The 19,603-nt window shown below is 35.2% G+C and overlaps 1 protein-coding gene across 3 annotated transcripts in view; it reads left to right on the forward strand.

Annotated features, from left to right (window-relative positions):
* VPS13A (vacuolar protein sorting 13 homolog A) overlaps window positions 1-19,603 on the forward strand; it is a 105,280-nt gene that overhangs the window by 18,654 nt on the left and 67,023 nt on the right. For 2 of the 3 annotated variants that reach the window (XM_040091293.2, XM_040091294.2), the window contains exons 15-23: window positions 2,238-2,373; window positions 2,977-3,071; window positions 3,829-3,971; window positions 5,344-5,545; window positions 5,625-5,739; window positions 7,457-7,593; window positions 11,324-11,456; window positions 12,248-12,365; window positions 15,892-16,030. In XM_040091293.2, the coding sequence (XP_039947227.1) occupies window positions 2,238-2,373; window positions 2,977-3,071; window positions 3,829-3,971; window positions 5,344-5,545; window positions 5,625-5,739; window positions 7,457-7,593; window positions 11,324-11,456; window positions 12,248-12,365; window positions 15,892-16,030 (1,218 nt within the window). Of the gene's footprint in view, window positions 1-2,237; window positions 2,374-2,976; window positions 3,072-3,828; window positions 3,972-5,343; window positions 5,546-5,624; window positions 5,740-7,456; window positions 7,594-11,323; window positions 11,457-12,247; window positions 12,366-15,891; window positions 16,031-19,603 lie in introns of those variants that run through there. The other variant, XM_040091295.2, reaches the window with a different exon arrangement.

Consider the following 19,603-nt stretch of genomic DNA (forward strand, 5'->3'; position numbering starts at 1 on the left):
GTTACTGTTATCAGGTCATACCTTTGAAAATGTACTCCAAGGACTTAGAAGAGACAAATCTACTACTAGTTTGGTATCCTGACAGTTAGTCTTAGGTCTGCCAGGTATTTAAAGGAGCGCCCATTGGATGTGGGCTGAGTAAAGCCAGGCAAATGATCCTGTTATTTGCAAAGCTTTTTTATTTCTTATAAACATACCTAAGAGTTGAATTTCAAGGGCTTACTTTTATCTAGACCTTGAAGTCAAGTTCCTCAGAAGTCACATTTCTGATCACAGTGCTGATTTTCAGGCAACTTTGTAGCCAGAATTTTATATTCCGAACCTCAGACCACTTTTGCTTCTTTATCACAAGTGCTTGAAGTACCAAATAGTAGCTTCAGTGACCTAAGCATCAAGTCTCTGTATCAGCTTGAGACATATTGTCCTTTCAACCCAGGGCAGACTTTTAAGAACATGGGACAGAATCATGGAATCATTTAGGTTGGAAAAGACCTGGAAGATCACTAAGTTGAACTATTAAGAGAGAACTGCTAGGTCTGCCAGTGAACCATGTTCCAGAGCACCACGCCTACATGCCTTTTAAATACATCCAGGGATGGTGACTCAACCACATCGCTGGGCAGCTTGTTCCTTTGCTTGGCAACCCATTCAGTGAAGAAACTTTTCCTAACATCCAATATAAACCTTCTCTGGCACAACTTGAGGCTGTTTCTGCATGTTCAGTTGCTTGTTACTTGAGAGAAGAGGCTGACCTACCTGGCTACACCCACCTTTCAGGTAGTTCTCTTTTAGTCAAAATAGTTGACCTTGCTGACTAAGCTTTAAGTCTATGCCTGTGTTGATTACTAAACCATTGTAAATGGGGGATAGGAAAAGTTCAAGAGGATTCTTCAGCAAATTTTTGTAGTTCCCATACTGCACAAATTTTTTTCTTCATCTTTGCAGAGGTGGCTTCTGTCTGCAGTCTTTCTTACCCCTGGGCTACCTGCTTCTGCTTTGGACATTTTAAGAGTCATAGCTTTAAACATCACTTATTCTCCATGGCAGTTGTCCTCCAGCACCAACCCCTCAGTATCCCAGAAAGCTATAATTTCACGCACTTAACCTCCTTTTATCTAAGATGTGTCCATTTCTTCGTTGGGTCATTCACTTTGTAACATCTGCTTGGTGACATGATAACCTTTATAAAGAGGACTTTTGAGGACTTTGTTCAAACTTTTTGAAGCCTTGTGTTGTTAAGCTGACATTCTGAATCATCTCTCTGAGGCACATCAATAGTATAAACCCAGAAGCCTTTAGGTTTTTGTGGCGAGTGCTGCCTTCCTTTGGCCAGTAGGTATGTAGATGTGACAAGTCCCTATTTGATTTATTGATTTATAATCAGCTGTTTCTTGTAATTGTGTTGCAGAGATCTTTGGGTTAGAATGCTGAGAGGAGATCCCTGTCTCACTTTTATTAGAAGCCTTCAAATTTAGGGCTTATCTGCAACTGTTTGTGTATTTTTGAATTGTATTAGTCACAAAGAAAGTTTGTGTGGATCGCTACAGTTCTGAGAACAAATTTATCTCTTGGATGACTTGATGTTTGTTTGCCATCCCCATGGCAAACTTTTACTGGTCAATTTTGGATGTAGTTGACACTTTCTGTGAGGACCCAGTATTGGAATCATCACTGGCATCAGATAGGGCATTCCCTAGTTATGAAAATAATGAATGTGGGAGAAGGGAGGGCTTCCTTACTATTCTTACTATATGTATCACATGCAGGAATACTTAGAGTAAATACTGTGTTATGAGAGTAAATACTTTTTAAGTTGTTTTGGGTATCCATCTTGAAATGAAAAATATGGGGCTAATGTAAAATTTGGCCTGTGATTGCTATTTAATTGGTTACCTATGTATTTTAAATAATTCTTTAGAGAGCTGTTGCATATAATGTTGAGGGTTTTTTATGGTGAAAGCTGGAGAGAAAATTGCTATGTAATAAGTGTTTATTGATCTTTTACATTCTCTGTTCTTTTGTAAAGGTGGTTGTTATTATGCAAAATAAAATTGGTCCAATAATTCACAGTGTACTTGAAAAAGTACAAGGGAAACTAAAAACCAATATTTTGCCTTTTTAATGGTTGTCTAATGATGTTCTGATATGTTAGAGCTGCCTTGGGTCTAAACTTTTCTTAGTAAAATAAAGAAAAAAGCATGAAGAAAATGACTACCTGAATATTTTTTAAATTTAAGGCAACGAAGGCTGGAATGAAAATCTACAGGCCAGGAGTAAAACAAGATGATGAAAATTCTGGTGGCTGGTTTAGCTGGATATGGAGCTGGTCGGGTGGAAAAAAGGATGAACAAAACCAAGAAACAAAGGGTTCAAGTATGATAATTTATTGATATTCTTTTAATTACTAGGAATCTATCAGAGTCCTCAGTCCCTAGCAGTGGAACTTCGTTATCAAATTATAATGTTTACATTTTCTCTTAGCTTTTTCTTTTGTTGATGCAATTGTTGATTGCATGTAACAGAGGTTGTACAGTTGTACAGGTCCTTCCATAGTTCCTTCTGATCTTCATTCAGTGCAGTAGAAATTAATGGAATATAAACAATTTTGCTTGCATTTCTTTTAAAATTTGTCTGTTTCATGCATTGTATGTTTGAATTATGAGGCACCTAGTAAAGGTTATGGAACACAGAAACTAAATCAAAAAGGCTGCTTCTTTTGTTAGTAAGCTAGGAAATAGAATAGGTAAGAAAAAATTTTAAGAGCATTTTAAAGCATGCCTCTGATTTGCAAGATTTGGCTTTAAACCCCAGGGTATTTTCTTCTACTAATTCAGGACAGTAATGTTGACAGCATCTACTGTATATTACAGAGTTACCAAGCACAGGAAAGTCTATAACAGTATTTGCGTTTTTCAGATGCCTATACTTAAAGTAACTAACTAAGCTCATTTTAACTAACCTCTTGAAATGTGGCAGGTCTTGAAGAACTGATGACACAGGAAGAGAAGGCTAAACTTTATGCAGCAATTGGATATAGTGAAACAGCTGTGGATCCAACCCTTCCAAAATCAGTAAGTCATAGCTGAATATATGATAACAAACAGTTGATAGCTTTATCTACTAATAAAAATCTATAAAGCTGATAGGAAATCACTTTTAAATTACTTGAAGCTCTGTCTCTATATTTGAATGCTGTTCTGATGTCTGTTAATGAAGTTGCTGCAGCCAGTTTTCTGCGTAGCAGACCATCCTTAGATGCAGTTTCAGTATAGCAGTTATAAAGCTACTTTTGGCTATTCTGAAATAATAAAGAATACATTTTTGCTTGCTCTAACAAGAAAAATATCATAGATGCAGTGTATTGTGGTTTAAAAATTGAAGTATATTCATATATTTTCTTACAATATTCAAAAGCTTTTTAAGAAAATGCACTAGGGAATCTAATGAGTGGTAGTAGATGAGGTAGAATAAGTGTTTATATAAAGAAAGAGATGTTTCAAGGATTGTAGCAGGAAAGAGCAACATTTTCAACCATTTGGAAATAGTCTGATAAATCATCTTACTGTGAGATACCAAGGATGATATGATGAACTGCTTTCTAGCTCTGCATCAGAGGGCCTTTATCACAAAACGTGGTAAAGATATCAAAGACTCATGTTTGTAAGGGTGCTCTACTCTTTAGTTTAGCCCTGCCTCTTGGTAGACTTTTACGCCATCTGTGATACAATCTACAAACTTAGTTATAGCTTTAATCTCTTCATAAACTGCATCAAGATGTATAGTAACGTATTTTATACTCCTGTGTTGTTGTTTCTCTGGCATATCTAGTATGAAGCCATGAAGTTCTCTGTGAACTTACTAAGCATGTCGATATCAATAAGAGAAAACAAGCTAACTCCTAAGCTAATAGAATTTGCATTAGCTGACTTGAGTACAGTATTTACCCAGCGACCAGGTGCACAAGCAATAAGGTGAGCTTTCTCTATCATACTGGTGTGATGATGACTAGTAGGCGTTTTAAGACTGTTATGGTATTTAAGTGTCATTTGTTGTGCAGTTAGGAGTGGAATCATTCTGCAGCTAAAGGGATAAATCATGGATACTCTTTCCATGACTGAATTCTCTGCATCTTGGGAGCTTTTCTTTTTGGTAATATGGATATACTTTTTTTTTTCTTTCTTTCTTTCTTTTTTCTTTCTTTTTTTTTTCCTTTTTTTTTTCCTTTTTTTTTCTCTTTTTTTTTCCCCCCAGTTTGCCATTGTTATGTGCAAACAATCTAGCTGCTAACTTGTTATTTACTTTGAAAAGTGATTGTTAAATTTCCTTTTGAAACTTAACCTGAGCAAGGTGATCTTGCAGCCACTTGTTTGTGGGCATTTAACATGGCTGAAAAGTTCTTGTGTTCCCAGTTCACTTTTAGATTTGTGGGAGAAAGATGTAACTGATAATTTTTTCTTTGTTTTGTGGTCTCACAGTAGGTGGTGGAAAGCATCTACTGAAATATTTCAATTTTATTTCAAATGTAATGACTTAAAAATTCTTGGAGAAGGTAACCCTTCTGTTTTAAACCTGGCTCCTTCTATTTGAGACATACAAGAATAATTCATGTATAATATTAAAATACTATTGATCTTGATTAGTTTAATGCATAATTTTAAAAAATTTTTCCTTCTGTATTTTCTCTTGTACATTGATACTCTTTTTCATCTAAATGACCCTGACAATGCTATTGTGCTAAGAAAAAGGGAAAAAATAGTACATTTTTTACAGTGCAATATTTTTCTTAGAGTGTTGGGAGATAAAAACTTCAACTGAGAGCTGTTATAGAGGTGGATAATGTGTTGGAAAAAATAGAAAAAATCCAAGATGTATAAAGTACCTCTTTTGAGACTATTTTGAGACTAACAAAGGTAATGAGCCTATTTACCTTTGTTTCTTTGATTTCTCTACATCAGAACCCTTTTCTCTCTGCTGTATGTCTGTTTCCCACAATAAATGTACCTTCTAATTCCTGAGGTCATAACTAAAGAATTCCCGTTTGTATCTCTTACCTGCCCTGACACCTGTCTTCATGAAAAGTGTATGAAGGAAATAACTTGGATGCCCTTTTTTATTTAGACGGGGGCAGCTAATAGATACAAAAGATAGTGAAATGTAAAACAGTTAACACATACATGTATGTATTAAAACCTTAGAATAAGCTATTTATAGTTGGGGTGGAAATGTATTATACTGGTTTGTGTTTTGGGTTTTTTTTCATCTAATTTTTTATCCTCTTACCATCTAATTGTGTTTAGCTAGATGGATATTGCATCTGAGCCATCTGCTTACATTTCTTTACAGGTTTGAAACAAAAATTACCTCACTTGAAGTTACAGGCGTGTCTCAAGAAAAGTGTACACCCCGTCTCCTGTCTTCTCGAACGGTCTATTCAGACGAGAGTACCTCACTTTTAAGCATAATGTTTGAGACGAATCCTTTGGATGAGAAAGCAGATCAGAGGATTAGAATAGAATCACAACCACTGGAAATAGTATATGATGCAGTAAGTGAATATTTGAATAAACTATAAATTGTCAAGAATCCTACTTAATAGTAAATTTACAATATTTTTTTTTAAACAGATGACAGTAAATAGCTTAGTGGATTTCTTCAGACCTCCGAAAGATGTACATTTAGAGCAATTGACATCAGCAACTCTGATGAAACTCGAAGAATTCCGTGAAAAAACATCAACAGGCAAGTGTGGCATGCTCTCCTGATGGCATACTCAGACAAATTTTAGATTACAGTAGTGTTAAAACTGGATCTTTCCCTGTGGAGATATGTGTGTCATGTCCAAACCATAGCTTCCTAACACACCACCTAAATAATTTGAATTATTCAATCTCATTGCAATGTGTTTATTCTAGGTATTGAATATTTTTATGTTTGTATCTTTTTAAACTTCAACTATTTCTTCTTATTTGTAAAATATGCTCTAAAGCCATAGATAGTCTTTCAGAATTTTTACTCCATACAGAGTTAAAAGAGTTTGTTACATCTTCTGTTTCGTTGATCTGATTATGAAAAAAGCCTCAGTTATTTAATACTCCTCAAATACTGATTCTGAGATATTAGTCATCTAAATTGACCTCTAAATTATTTTCAGATTTCTTGTTTTTCAGGACAATATGCCTTTGTATAGGTGTTTTCAATTTTCTCACTTCCTTGATGAATATTGATTTTGATTTGCGTTGACTCAGTTCAAGTTATACAAACTATATTTATGTGCCTTCCAGCTGCTCAGTTTTACAGCCATTTCACTAGTTTTCATTTCATCCTGTTTTCTATAGACATCTTGTATTTTAAGACATGAATGCAAATGCTGAATACTGTGAAGACTAACACTGAGATCTGTGGAATTAATTTGTTCCAGTAAGGATGTCTGAGGCTTTTTAAATCCAAGATGTGTCCAGCACAGAGTTCCTGTGGATGGGAGTGGATGCCGAGGGGAGATTTCATATATAAATTATTTTTAAAAGGAAAAATCTAAACAATGGATGTTTTCCTAAACTTCTTTTAATTTTATAACCTATTAATAATTAACTTGTAAATATATCAAAAAATCTTAATACTCAAGTGATAAAGATTTGAAGAAAACCCAAGCAAAATGTTTTTTTTAATCGATTGCTTTTATCAGGATAGTATTGGGAGGGAAATCAAGCATCAATGGTATTTTTATTCATTAGTTCATCTTTGAGTGAACTATTTAAGTAAGGACTAATATCAGATTAACCAGAATCACGTGGATCAGCTTGCTTGTCTTTTCTTTCAGAAAATTCTTGAGCAATATTGAATATATTGATGCAATATTGCATTGTTCATTTCTGAGATGAAATTTTAAATTTGCTTAGATATAATAGCTCTATTCTCTGCTCATTAGCAAATGTAGTGATGTTCATCATAATTAATTTTTTGTGGAAATATGAAATCATGCTTTGTGTTTATTACAGTTTAAGCATATTGTTACTGTAGAGGTATATCCAATACTGTTTGTACCCTCAAAAGAATGCTGAGTATCTCAGTATCAACAAACACCAGCAGTTCGACCAGTGTTGTTGGACACTCTCAGTAAGAAATTCTAGAGCAATTAAATTTCTGAATCTATGGAACATAGTGGGTTAACTCAGTAATTTCAGAGTTGCAGTTCACATTCCAGTTCTTCTCATTTCACCTCTGCTCAGTGGGAAACTTTTTTGAGTTTGCATATGTCATGTTGTTGACTATACTTGTCAGTTAGCACTGTTTGCTATCATCATTTCATCTATGCGATACTTCAAGGAGTGTCTATAATGAATGGTTTAGAAAAAATATATTAGACCTGATTCTCTTTTTATCACTCTCTTTTAATCCTATAGGCTTTGTATAAATTACTTTTGTTTGTTTACATTTAATAATTGCACTATTTTTTCAGGTTTGTTGTATATTATTGAAACCCAGAAAGTTCTTGACCTCAAAATAAACCTCATGGCTTCATACATTATTGTTCCACAAAAAGGATTCTATGATCATACATCAAATTTACTACTTCTGGATCTTGGTAGTTTTAAAGTATGTATTTACCCAATGTAGTAATTTACTGAAAATAATAATTCAGCTTTTACCTGATTGCAGTTTCTTAATTTGAGTTTTACAGTAGTGATTAAGTAAAAGTACCTCTTGCAATTTATATTTTAGGTATTTATTTCAAAGTGCTTTCTAATCAAGCCAGAAGTTACTGAACTCTTCTCAGTGGACTCGTTCAATGCAAAAGAATTGCTAGAAAATACTCCTTCCCTAGTATGAAACTATTGATACTTTGGACTGTTACATGGAAAATGTCTAATAATTTTTTACATTGCCTATATAAAATAGTGAACTTCTTTCTTACATGATTAAATTGTATTCTTATTTTTCATATTACTATTATTTACCCTTTAATCACTGAATTTACTTTAAAATGAGAAAAGTAAACATACTGGAAATTTTTAAGATAATTTGGATAAAGTTAGAGGTATATTTGTGATAATGATTTCTATTTTTGACTTTTCCTTTGCATGACATATGTAAAATTATAATTTATCACTATAAAATAGAAATTGACTTTGAAATAAAACAGAGGAAACTTTGTCCATATTATTAGCAATCTTCTTACTCACTGATGAACTTCTGATCTTTAGGGTAAATACCTTACATGTGTACAGGCAATTCAGATTTTTTTAACTTGTACTCTGGGTAAGATTGCTTCTGCCACTTACTATCTGTTTAGATTGCTGTCTGTTTTTTTGTAAAAACTTGCTTCAAATCGTCAAATCCTGCTAAAGAGAGTTAGTTTTCTATGTAATTTCCACATAATTACTTTCTGAACATATGATTTCAGTTAGAATTATAGAATGGTTTGGCTTGGAAGAGACCTTTAAAATTCATTGAGTTTAACCTCCCTGCAATGAGCAGAGATCTTTAACTAGATCAGGTTCCTCAGTCACTTGTCCATCCTGACCTTGAATGTTCCCAGGGGTGGGCATCTCCCCTTTCTCTGGGCAGTTCATACCAGTGTCTCGGCACACTCATAGTAAGAAATTTCCTTATATCTAGTCTATATCTACTCTTAGTTTTAAAGTGTTACCCGTTGACTTGTCAGAACAGGTCCTGGTAGAGTCTATTATCATCTTTCTCTTTGGCCTATTTTAAATGTTGAAAGGCTGATGAAAAGTCTCCTCAGAGCCTTCTCCAGGCTGAACGACACCAACTCTCTCTGCCTTTTTCTTAGAGGAGATGTCCCTCTGGTCAATTTTCTGGCCCTTCTCTGGACCTGCTCCCACTGATTGCAGTACTCCAGGTGAGGAGTGGAGTAGTGAGGCAGAATCCCCTGCTGGCCATGCTGCTTTGGATGCAGCCCAGCATTTGTTTGGCTTAATGGGCTGCAAGTGCACATTGCCAGGTATCGTCCAGCTTTTCATCCACTCCCAGGCCCTACTCCATCGGGCAACTCTTAGTCCCATTATCAGCAGCAATTATATATTGATCACAGAACTACTGAATCACTTAGATTGGAAAAGACCTTTGAGGTCAAACCAAGGATCCTTGAGTCCAGCCATTAACCCAGTAATACCATGTCCACCACTAAATTATGACCCTAAGTGCTGTGTCTACATGGCTTCTAAATTCCTCTGGGGACAGTGATTCAACCATGTCCCTGGGCAGCCTGTTCCAGTGCTTGGTGACCCTTTCAGTCAGTAAATTTTTCCTAATATCCATTCTAAACCATTTCTGGTACAAGTTGAGGCTGTTTCTGCGTATTCAGTTACGCATTTCTTGGGGTAGGAGACTAAATCTCTACCTGCATCCTCAAGAGCTACAGGCTCCTTTCAGGTAGTTTTAAAGTAAGGGCCCTGCTCCTCCTCCTCTCCTCCAGACTAAAGAATTCCAGCTCCCTTGGCTACTCCTCACAGGACCTGTGCTCCGGATCCCTCCCCAGCTCTGTTGCCCTCCTCTGGACATGTTCCAGCACCCCAATGTCTTCGTTGCTATGAGGATCCCCAAATAAAGCGTAGTATTCAAGGTGCAGCCTCACCAATGCCAAGTACAAGGGGTCAATCCTTTGCCTTGTTCTGCTGGCCACACTATTGCTTTTTGGCCACCTGGGCATTCCCTGGCTCACATTCAGATGTCTGTCAGTCAGCTTGACCTGCTGCCCACCTCCTGAGCTATGTCACTAAGCAGAGGTATTCTCTACCTGGTCATGCCTCTCACAGGTGTGCTCACTGCTTCTTTCTATGTTGGCATAAGAGTTGAGCACATCCTGCAGCCTTGCACCTGGGTTGCAGCATGTTCCCGCCAGAGCTGTGATCAGGTGCATCAGTTGTGGTGGTACCATGCTTTGGTAACAGGGGCTGCCCCAGTCCAAGTGCAGGCCCATGCAATAGGTCACATTTAAAAAGTATGTGTTGGATTGCTTCAGAAATTAGAATTAGTGAAAAAGTAGATGCTAAAAATTATGTGAGCAGGTTGAAAATCCAAGTTATATCAGTGACAAATAATTTTACCAGCTCTTCTTATTGTTGGTCATTTTTAGGCAGTTTGTAGAGTTGGCACTTTGTTTGTGTGCTTGAGACAGCCTCCTGGACCTAATCCCACTAGATATAATAGCCCACTTCCTTTTCCAACTCACCAAGATTATTCTTGGAATAATTACATAGAAGAATATATTTCAAAATCAAGACTTAAGTATGTCTGTGAGATCTTTTTCCTGAACTGGATGAGTAATTTTTGTCATGAATGTGACTCCTAGATTGGTTCCTCTGATTCAATAGAAACTAGAAATACCATAAGAGAAAATTCAATTTCTTCTCAGGATATGATTAGTAATTCTGTATCCACTTTGATTGACATATACTTATGTGAGAGGTGGGTTGTTTGTTGAATGACTATGCTTAACACAAAACAAGTAGTCTTTTTCCCACAGTTGCATACTGGAAAAGATCAAGCCCCAGGAGGAAAAATGGCATGTTAAAATGGAAACTGTCTCAGTAGATAAATAGGATTATTAATTTAGTTATTCTGAATTTATTAGTTATTTTAATATGAAAGTTACAATGGACTTACAGTCCAGCAGTACTGAAAAATAAATGCTGTGTCTTAGATGGTAGTTTTTAAACCTCTCAGTTCTTTTGGATATTAGCTGGGCTTGTCAAAAGCAAATATGAATCCAAAATTATTAGACATATAAGGATGAGGACATCAAGAGATGAACATCAGAGAGTGCACATTCAAATGTGAAATACCAAAGAAGTGTGGGTGTCCCAAAGCTGATTCAAAGGAATATTGACTGAAACTAAAGGAAAGACATTGATGATAAAGTCCAAATCATCTTTTCCTCTCTCATGTGTTGCAGCTGAATTCGACAGGATTCAGAAATAAATTTCATGTCTGCGTTGTTTAATGCAGTAATATTTTATATATAAAAAATATGAATTATTATTCTACTTATAAAAGGTTTGAGACTTTTTACTTTGGAGTATTAGCCACTTATTAAGGAAAATCATTATGTACAGAGTATATATTAATTCACTTTGTGTTTGTTTCTTTGAGGAAGAAATGGTGTTAATACTCTGTTTTTGTTTTGATGCAGTCTAGGAATTTTAGATATTTGCTGTGCTGTGATAGTTGTAAGACTCTATGACCTATAGTGAGGACTGAATCATTTGTTGTGGTAGGAACAAGTATTTGTAGAATTAATGCTTTGAATATTTCTGAAATTGATTTATGCTTTTTTTTTTTTTTTTTTTTTACCTGTTTTAAGATGAGAAGCAAAAGTCGTTCTGATTTATCAGAAATCAAAGTAGGACAAACCTCTATTGAAGATATAATGTCAAGAGCATATGACAGTTTTGATGTCCAGCTCAGCAGTATGCAGTTACTGTACAGCAAACATAGTGAGTAGTCATGAAAGTAATCTTTCTTTATATGACTAAATATAATGTAATGGTTGTTGTGCCTCATATTTTTAGCTGAAGCAGTGGAGAATCTTTTGGAATGTACTTCTTCAAACATGAGTGTTCTAAATTCAGTACTATGAACATGTTACAAATTTCCAAAACATACCTTTAGAACTTCAATTCTAATCTTAGCAAATTTGTTATAAATTTCTTTTGTTAAATACATCTCATTTGATTTTTTGCATAATAAATGTAAGACTGTAATTATTTTGTTTATGGTATTTTCCCTCAGTGCCTTTGCTTTTCTGCAGATTTAAAACAGAATCCACAAATAGTTGTAGGTTTGATCATTTTTTTGAGGGTAAAGAAAGGATGAGAATCAAACTACTTCAAGAATCTGAGTCAATTTACTTCAATAAGGTATCAAAGGAAACTTTAACATTTTGGAAACTAGCAACAAGTCCGTTATAATCAGTGAAGTCTTAAGCATTGAATTCTTAATCCTATGGAGCCTAAAATCCCAATACCATGCATATTAAGAATTGGGTCTTTAGAAGTCTACCCCATGGGTGGGGTGGCTGTGCAGATGAGAATACGAGAAATTATTAATGTCTTATATGTCTGAAGTTCAGATCATGTATAAATATGTCTATTGATAGAACTGTAAAAGAGATTGTGGCACCTGAGTTTTTAGCAATACATAGTAATGTCAGGTACTTGAATTCTGTGATGTTTACTGAGAAGGAATCTCTTTCAATGTTTAAAGTAGATTTTCTCTGCTCTTCTAGATGAGAATTGGCGAGAAGCTAGGAAGCTGAAAAATTCATCTCAGTGTATCTTGCAGCCCTTGGATGTAAAACTGGAATTTAGCAGGGCGATGGTTGTTACAGATGCAAGAATGCCCAGGTATGTATTTTTCCCAAGTTTGAAATTTTACAGTAAATGACTTTTTTCTGAGGGGGAAAAGAGGAAAAAAATAAGGATCTAGTCATACCTGTGCACTTTTGTGTTGACTACATATAAATCTTGGAAGCAAAATACATTTATGTAGAAAAATAGAAAAGAAATTAAAGTAAGTTTTCAGATACTGAAAAGGCAATGGAATGTTAAAGTAGTATGTTTAACATATTTAAAGATTTTTATTAAAAATATTACTGCCTCTTCTAATTCAGTCTTCCTAGTAGCTACATTTCATTTCTTATTGAAAATACCAAGGAGATAAAATCTGAACTAAAAATCACTTCTGTAAATACCAAAAAATATTTTGAAAATTTGAAAATATTGTGCTGTCATACTCTTTTGACTTTGACTTGGGTTATTGCTCTAGTTATTTTACCTGCTATGGATCACTTGTCGAAGAAACAGCTCTTAGTTCTTGAGTTTGCACTTAGGGTCATTTAGCAAAATCTTGTTAGTTATGGAAATTGTACCAATCAGAAGAAAATCATTAGTACTGTTAATAATGAACAGTGATTGTATAGTGTAATGCTGCCACCTTCTGGAAACTGGATGCCAGGTTCTGAATTTTGATGCTTGTAAAACATCTTAATGTTTTCCCTCTTTACTTTTTCTCTGTTTGGTGGAGGTCAAATAAGGGGAATGCAATTCACAGGAATCTTTTTATGTTAGAAAGTGAGATTTCATTTCTATAGTCATATTACAGAATGACATTATTTTAATGTAGGTTTATAATTCACATCTCTCAAAAATTGCACAGGTATAACCTGGATTAAGGAGCATCTTCTCTTAATGAGTATACATGTTGCAGTATTGCAATACTACTTGCCTAACTCTCTTGACCATCAGATGTGCTTTGGCAATTAATGTATCCAAACTGATTCTGGAAAATTTCTGCCTAATTTTTCTCTGTATTACAAATGATGGTCACAAATGATAAAGGTTAACGGTAGCTTTTGTGTCAGCAAGAGTCCCCTAAATTTTAGTAAATTTTAGTGTTGAGTAGGGTATTATACTAACATCAGTTACATACATACATACATACATACATACATAAAATGTATTTTTAGTGTAAATATATCTATTCCTTTATATTTCAGTTTTTATAAGTATGCTGTCCTGTAAACCCAGTATTATATTTTTCCAGCATTTTTAAAATAAATATTTGGAACTGTCTACACCGAACAGTATAGTTCTGTTGAGAAAGATGAGTGGAAAGATGTTAATTTTACAGCAAACCTTAGTAGCAGAATTGCTGTTTAAAGCAGCAGATTTTTACAAATTAGTTTCTTAGTTTGGATGGCCCCTGTTTTACATGTAATCATCTGAAAAACAGATGATTGGTTGTCTGTATTTTTTTATTTCTTTGATTGCATATCTTTCAGTGACCATTGAACTCATTTGAATTCCTTGCAATTTTGTTGTTCAAAACAGTAACGAATTTACTATATTTTGTCCTGACTTTGTTTAGAAAGGCATATTTCTATATTGCTGCCTTGAGGAGAATACTAATTTAGGTAATTTTGTTAATGACTATCAAAGGACTTTCAGTGTTTGTCTGTGTTTTCATCTACTCATATTTCCTAATCCTCAAAATGGACATCCATTCTGATTGGATATGAATATCTGCATTTCTTTCATTTCTGGTAATAGGATTCTCCTTACGGTTTCTGTTACATCACATTTAGAATCACTAAGATGATTCTGTAGTTTCATAGCCTGTGTAAGGTTTTATATTTTTTTAATGTTTATTTTGTCCTGTTGTATGGTTCTTCCATTTTATGGAGGAGGCATCTGAGAGTCTGTCATATGGTTTTTGAAGGTGTATGAAGAAAGTATTAGGATAGCAATGTTAAAAACATCCTATATAATAGCAATGTTAAAAACACAATAAAGATTCCAATGTGAAGGAATATATCTATTTGCAGCTTTGATTGTGGCATTCTTTTAACATTCTTTCTCTCTAAACACAACCAGACTGAGCTTGAAAGAAGTTTCTGCACAGATTTCCTCACCAATTGAAGCACTTAGCTTCTCTGTGCCTCAGTCTCTACAAATGGGGTGTAATTAATTCTCCATATGGAGGTTTTCCAAACCTTAAAAGCTTTCATTTAAAGAGCTGTGTTGAGAGCCCAGATTATTTGCAGTTATCTGCTGAGTGCCTTCCTTCTAACTGTATGGGCTGTCTGTTGTACAAATGCTCACCAAACGTCTTAACAATGTACACAGATAGAACGAAGAGGTAAAAAAAAAAGGAAGAGTCTAAATCTCTCTCTGATAGAACTGAAATTAAGAATAAGAATAGTAGTTGAGAATTAATCCTGTAAGTTAAAGGATGTGAGGAAATTCATAAACTGAAAGAAACAAGTTGCTGTTGTAGTTTAACATGTACAATTTTGTACTTCTTTAAGTGTCAGAAGCTGCAGATACTCTCATAGTATCAAAGTTAGCTGAGATGGATTGAAAATCTGGAGCTTTTAGTTCTCACATCTTCAGTCTTTTATTATATGATATTTTATGTCATTTTGAAGACTAAGATGTGAGTTACGCACATCAAAAGTGGAAGGAAATAGCTTGTCTTGTTCTGTACATACTATGCATTATGCTGCCTGTTGAACAGACCTCTTTGTTCTAACTTCTAACTAGAAGTTGTAATTAAACCACAATATGTTCTTTGAGTAAATTTTCTGCATCCTTATGTTACACTCACTTGTGTGAGAAACTAAGTCATGTTTTGAGTCTTTAAAAACTCAGTGTTTATGTTTGGGATTCTATTTTTTTTTTTTTTAGCCAAATCCTATTAAAGTACACTTAAAGTATGTTTTACTGTTTTCATTTTTAAAGGTGTTTTTTTCTTTTATACCCTGTATTGTCATATGTTTATTCCTTTGTTAAAGATCTAGACTACTGCTATAGTCTGCTTAACTGTACATGAGTTCTAGGAAGTATTTTGTATTATTTTTTTGATGTTTTGAGCCCTAAACATTCATATGCAAAAAAAACCCCTTTCACCTTCTCTTCTGTAAAAGGCTGTGTAAAAACTTAGTTATGTGATTTATTGTAAGTAATTAAATTAAATGCATGAACAAGAGGGAGCAATTTCTGATTATAAGGAAAATATGCATTAGGTAAACTAATCAGGAATGGTTATTAGTAGTATTTTTAGTCCTGATCCACAAGACTTTGTAGCAAATTGTAATATAAATTATGCTACTAAGTGGGTATTTGCTGATCAATAACTTTCCTCTGTGCAACAGAAGGGTTGTGCATATATATATATACACATACACACACACACGCACACACTCACACACACATATGTGTATATATACACACTATATGCAATGGTTAGATGAAGAATTTTCTGACCAGGAAGACTTTTGTGTTTTTCAGAAGAAAAATAATGTGAAGTTTGGTTGAAAAAATTTTAAGATTTAACTGTCAAACTTTTGACTTTTATTCTTTAAAAAAACAGGTTCAAGCTGTCAGGACAGTTGCCTTTACTTTCTATTCAAATATCTGACCAGAAGGTGACAAGTATCTTGGAGCTAATTGATAGCATTCCTAAACCAGAAAGTGCGCCTGCTACTAGTTCTCCTCCAAAAATGACTGAGGTAAGGTTTTTAAAAGAGATTTTGTTAAAAATTATCAGAAAAAAATACCTTCTTGATCTTAACATTCCAGTTTTGAAAGGTGCACAAGAAAGCAATGAACAAGCGTTGACTTAGGGCCTCTTGAAAACATTAGCTTGTTTTCTAAGCTGTAGAAAATTTTCTTGCTATTTAGTTAGTTTATTGTGAACTTCAGCCAGTCGTTATGAAATAGATGTCCAGTGTTTGGATTTAAAATAGAACCCTTCAGAGTTTTACTACTGTGGGAATTAATTTGTAGTTCATAACAGTCTTGACTAACAAACATACTCCATTTTGTCGACGATTAGTTAAATTGTATCTTCAAATTTACACATGTATTGTGTGCTGCTGAATTTGGGTTCAGCTGTTTTGTGTAGCGAAGAAAACATTAAAATGCTCGAATATTTGAAGTTTCAAGTATTATGTGATATTAGATGAGAGATTCAAAAGGCAAACGAAAACTAGTCACTATTTTTTTTACAAACAATGCCTGCCTGCCAAAAATAGCAGTCTTTTTTCAGCTGACCTCAGTTCTTTTCCCGTTTCAAGTCCATTACACAATGTAACTCAGGGGTGGAAGTTCTTTGCACTTGTCATCATTAGGAGTTTGGAGAGTAGTTCTTGCTCTTTCACCACTTCTTTTCCTTGGTGAAAATGGTTTGGGTCACTGTTTTATACCTTCTTCAGAACAGAAGTTTGTCTCCTTACTATTCCTGAAAAATATACTTCACCTATTGAGCTGATCTTAACAAAATTAGGAAATAAACTCACAGTTGCTAATTTTTTACGTGACTAGTCTCTGTGGTCTGGCTATGTTTTATATATGTGTAAAGCAGTCCTATCATTAGAATATATGTGAAATCTTAAAAGTCAAAGACAAAATTTGTCTCTCCATTTTTTTGTCATTTGTAAATACTTCTAACAATCTGTCATTTAGTAACTCATGCACTTGCTTCTACAGGACTAGGGGCCATCTTTGTATCTGGGTTTTTTTTAGATTATTTTGAAAGATAATTATCTTTCCATTTTGTATGAATTATTCTGTACTGTTCTGGAAATCTGTTGCTGCAGTTTGGTATTTTCTGTGGGTTATATTAGCATATTTACTAACAGTAAATGCAACAATTAGGCATCCATACCTATTGAAAATATATAGAGTGTGAAGATTGTTTTCCTTTGTGTGGTTCTTGCAATCTCTTTGGTGGTGCCATTAAAATTTTAGCTAATTCTGACTTCTTTCACTATTCAAATATTAATAATATACCCAGCCAAAACCTGCCTTAGTCTCTGTTGTTTTGTGCACCTAATCACAGACTAATTTTTTTTGAGGGTAAGTATTGGGCTTTACTTTAACATAAATAGAATCTGCATTTACAAGATGATTGTCCTGTGCCTTATAACACTGACTATACTTGAATTTAATTATAGAATTCAATTATTACATCAGAATTATTTTAAGCGATGTTGAAGTTGTTAGTTATACCTGTACATTAGTTGTTATATACATTAGATGAAGTAAGACTGTGGACCACATATAAATATATTTGCATTATATGTAAATACATATCAAAACTTATGCTTAAACCTGTCTGCTCAAGATTCCATTTACTTCAGAACTTGACAGGCTTTAATTGCTGGTGTTAAATTAATAATGTGGGTGGGTTTTTTTGCTTTGATGGTGGCAGGTATACTCCCATGGTTTCACTCTTACAGCTGTAATTGTTCTGAACATCGTTAGTATCACATAATTTCTGAACTGAAAAGGATGTGAAATCCTTTTTCAGAGTGCTGTTTTCTTCTTTACATTCTGAGTTAGTGGTGAAAGTGTTCTTGAGCTGTGAAAACAGAAGACATTTTGCAACAGGTCCTTCTACATTTTTGGGCTCAGCATTTTAGTCCAAGAAGATGCTTCAGTGTGTAAGGCTATTTTTCATGGTTTGGTACTATGAAGTTAAATTTCACAGTTTTTTCTCCTTGTTTTCTTCGGATGTGGAAGTGTTACAGATGAGACACTTCCACAGTTACAAGACTCTTAAATACTTTGTCTGTGTATTACTTGGAGACATGAATATATTCAGTAAAGTCAGATTATGTGGGCTAGAGACCAAGAGAGATGTGAGAATGTTGAGAGTAAGATGAAAAATATAGCCTTGGAAATAATGTTCAAGATTAATGTTTCTTGTTGCCATGATTTATAGGTTTGATACTGTGATTTTTGTGAATAATTGTCTGAGCCCGAGCTTTGGAGGGTGCAGTAACAGGGAGAGGAGAAGGTGCAGGGAAAGAACTGCCATCAACCGTGCAGTCCAGAGCAAAAAGCACTCAAGAAGAAAGAAAGTGCACACAGCACACAGTTCTCCTCTTACTTTGATATTCTGTGCAAGGCACATATATAATACATGGACGTGTGGAATTTGCAGGTGATTCTCATTCCTTACAAACTCAGATTGCTGAGATTGCTTTCTGAGACTTGATGATGAATAAATCATTCGGGTACTTTTACTAAGAGAATTTATTCCATCATAGATGCTACCACATGGAGTGGAGGATTCCTGTTCTAGAGTGCATTCTAGTGGCATTTCACATATTTTCAGTTACTAAGGGTTGTGCATAACTGCATTTCACAATTGAAGACTCAAAATCATAGATCATCCTGAAAAGCACCCACAAGGGTCATCAAAGTCCAACTCCTGGCAATCCCTGAGAGTCACAGCATGTACCTGAGAGCAATGTCTAAACGCTTCTTGAGCTCTCTCAGGCTGGTGTTGTCACCACTTCCCTGGGGAGCCTGTTCAGTGCTCAACCACTTTATTGGGAAAGGATCTTTTCCTGGTGTAAACCTCCCTGACACCCTTCATGCTGTTCCCTTGAGTCCTGTCACTGGTTACCAGAGAGAAGAAAACCAGAGAAGTCTGGCCCTCTGCTTCCTCTTGTGAGAAAGATGAAGACTACTGTGAGGCCTCCTCTCAGTACCTTACTAGTTGTTTTTTTTTCCCCTGGTATCTGAAGCCGTGCAGTTCTGAAGTGCAGGTCCCACACTTGGGTCACTACCCCAAGCAGTGCTACAGGCTGAGGACAGAGTGGCTGGAAAGCTGTGCAGCAGATAAGGAACTGAGGATACTGGTTAACAGGCAGCTGAACATGAGCCAGTGGGTGCCCAAGTGGCCAAGCAGGCCAAGGGGCATCCTGTCCTATATCAGGAGTAGTGTTACCAGTAGGACCAAGGCAGTGATTGTCCTGCTGTCCTTGGCACTGGTGGAGCTACATCTCAAATCCTGTGCTGAGTTTTGGGCTCCTCACTGCAAGAAAGATTGAGGTGTTGGTCTTTTCTCCCAAGTGAGACGTGCCAGGAGTAAATGGCCTCAGATTGCTCCAGAGGAGGTTTAGATGGGATATTAGGAAAGTTTTTTCACCAGAATTATTGTCCAACATTGGAGCAGCCTGCCCAGGGGATGAGTCACCATCCCTGCAGCTATTTAAAAGACTTGTAGATGTGGCATTTAAGTTCACCACATCTCTGGCAGTGCTGGGTTTACAGTTGGACATGGTGATCTG

Source organism: Hirundo rustica, chromosome Z (assembly GCF_015227805.2).
Source record: "Hirundo rustica isolate bHirRus1 chromosome Z, bHirRus1.pri.v3, whole genome shotgun sequence".
Lineage (NCBI taxonomy): Eukaryota > Metazoa > Chordata > Aves > Passeriformes > Hirundinidae > Hirundo > Hirundo rustica.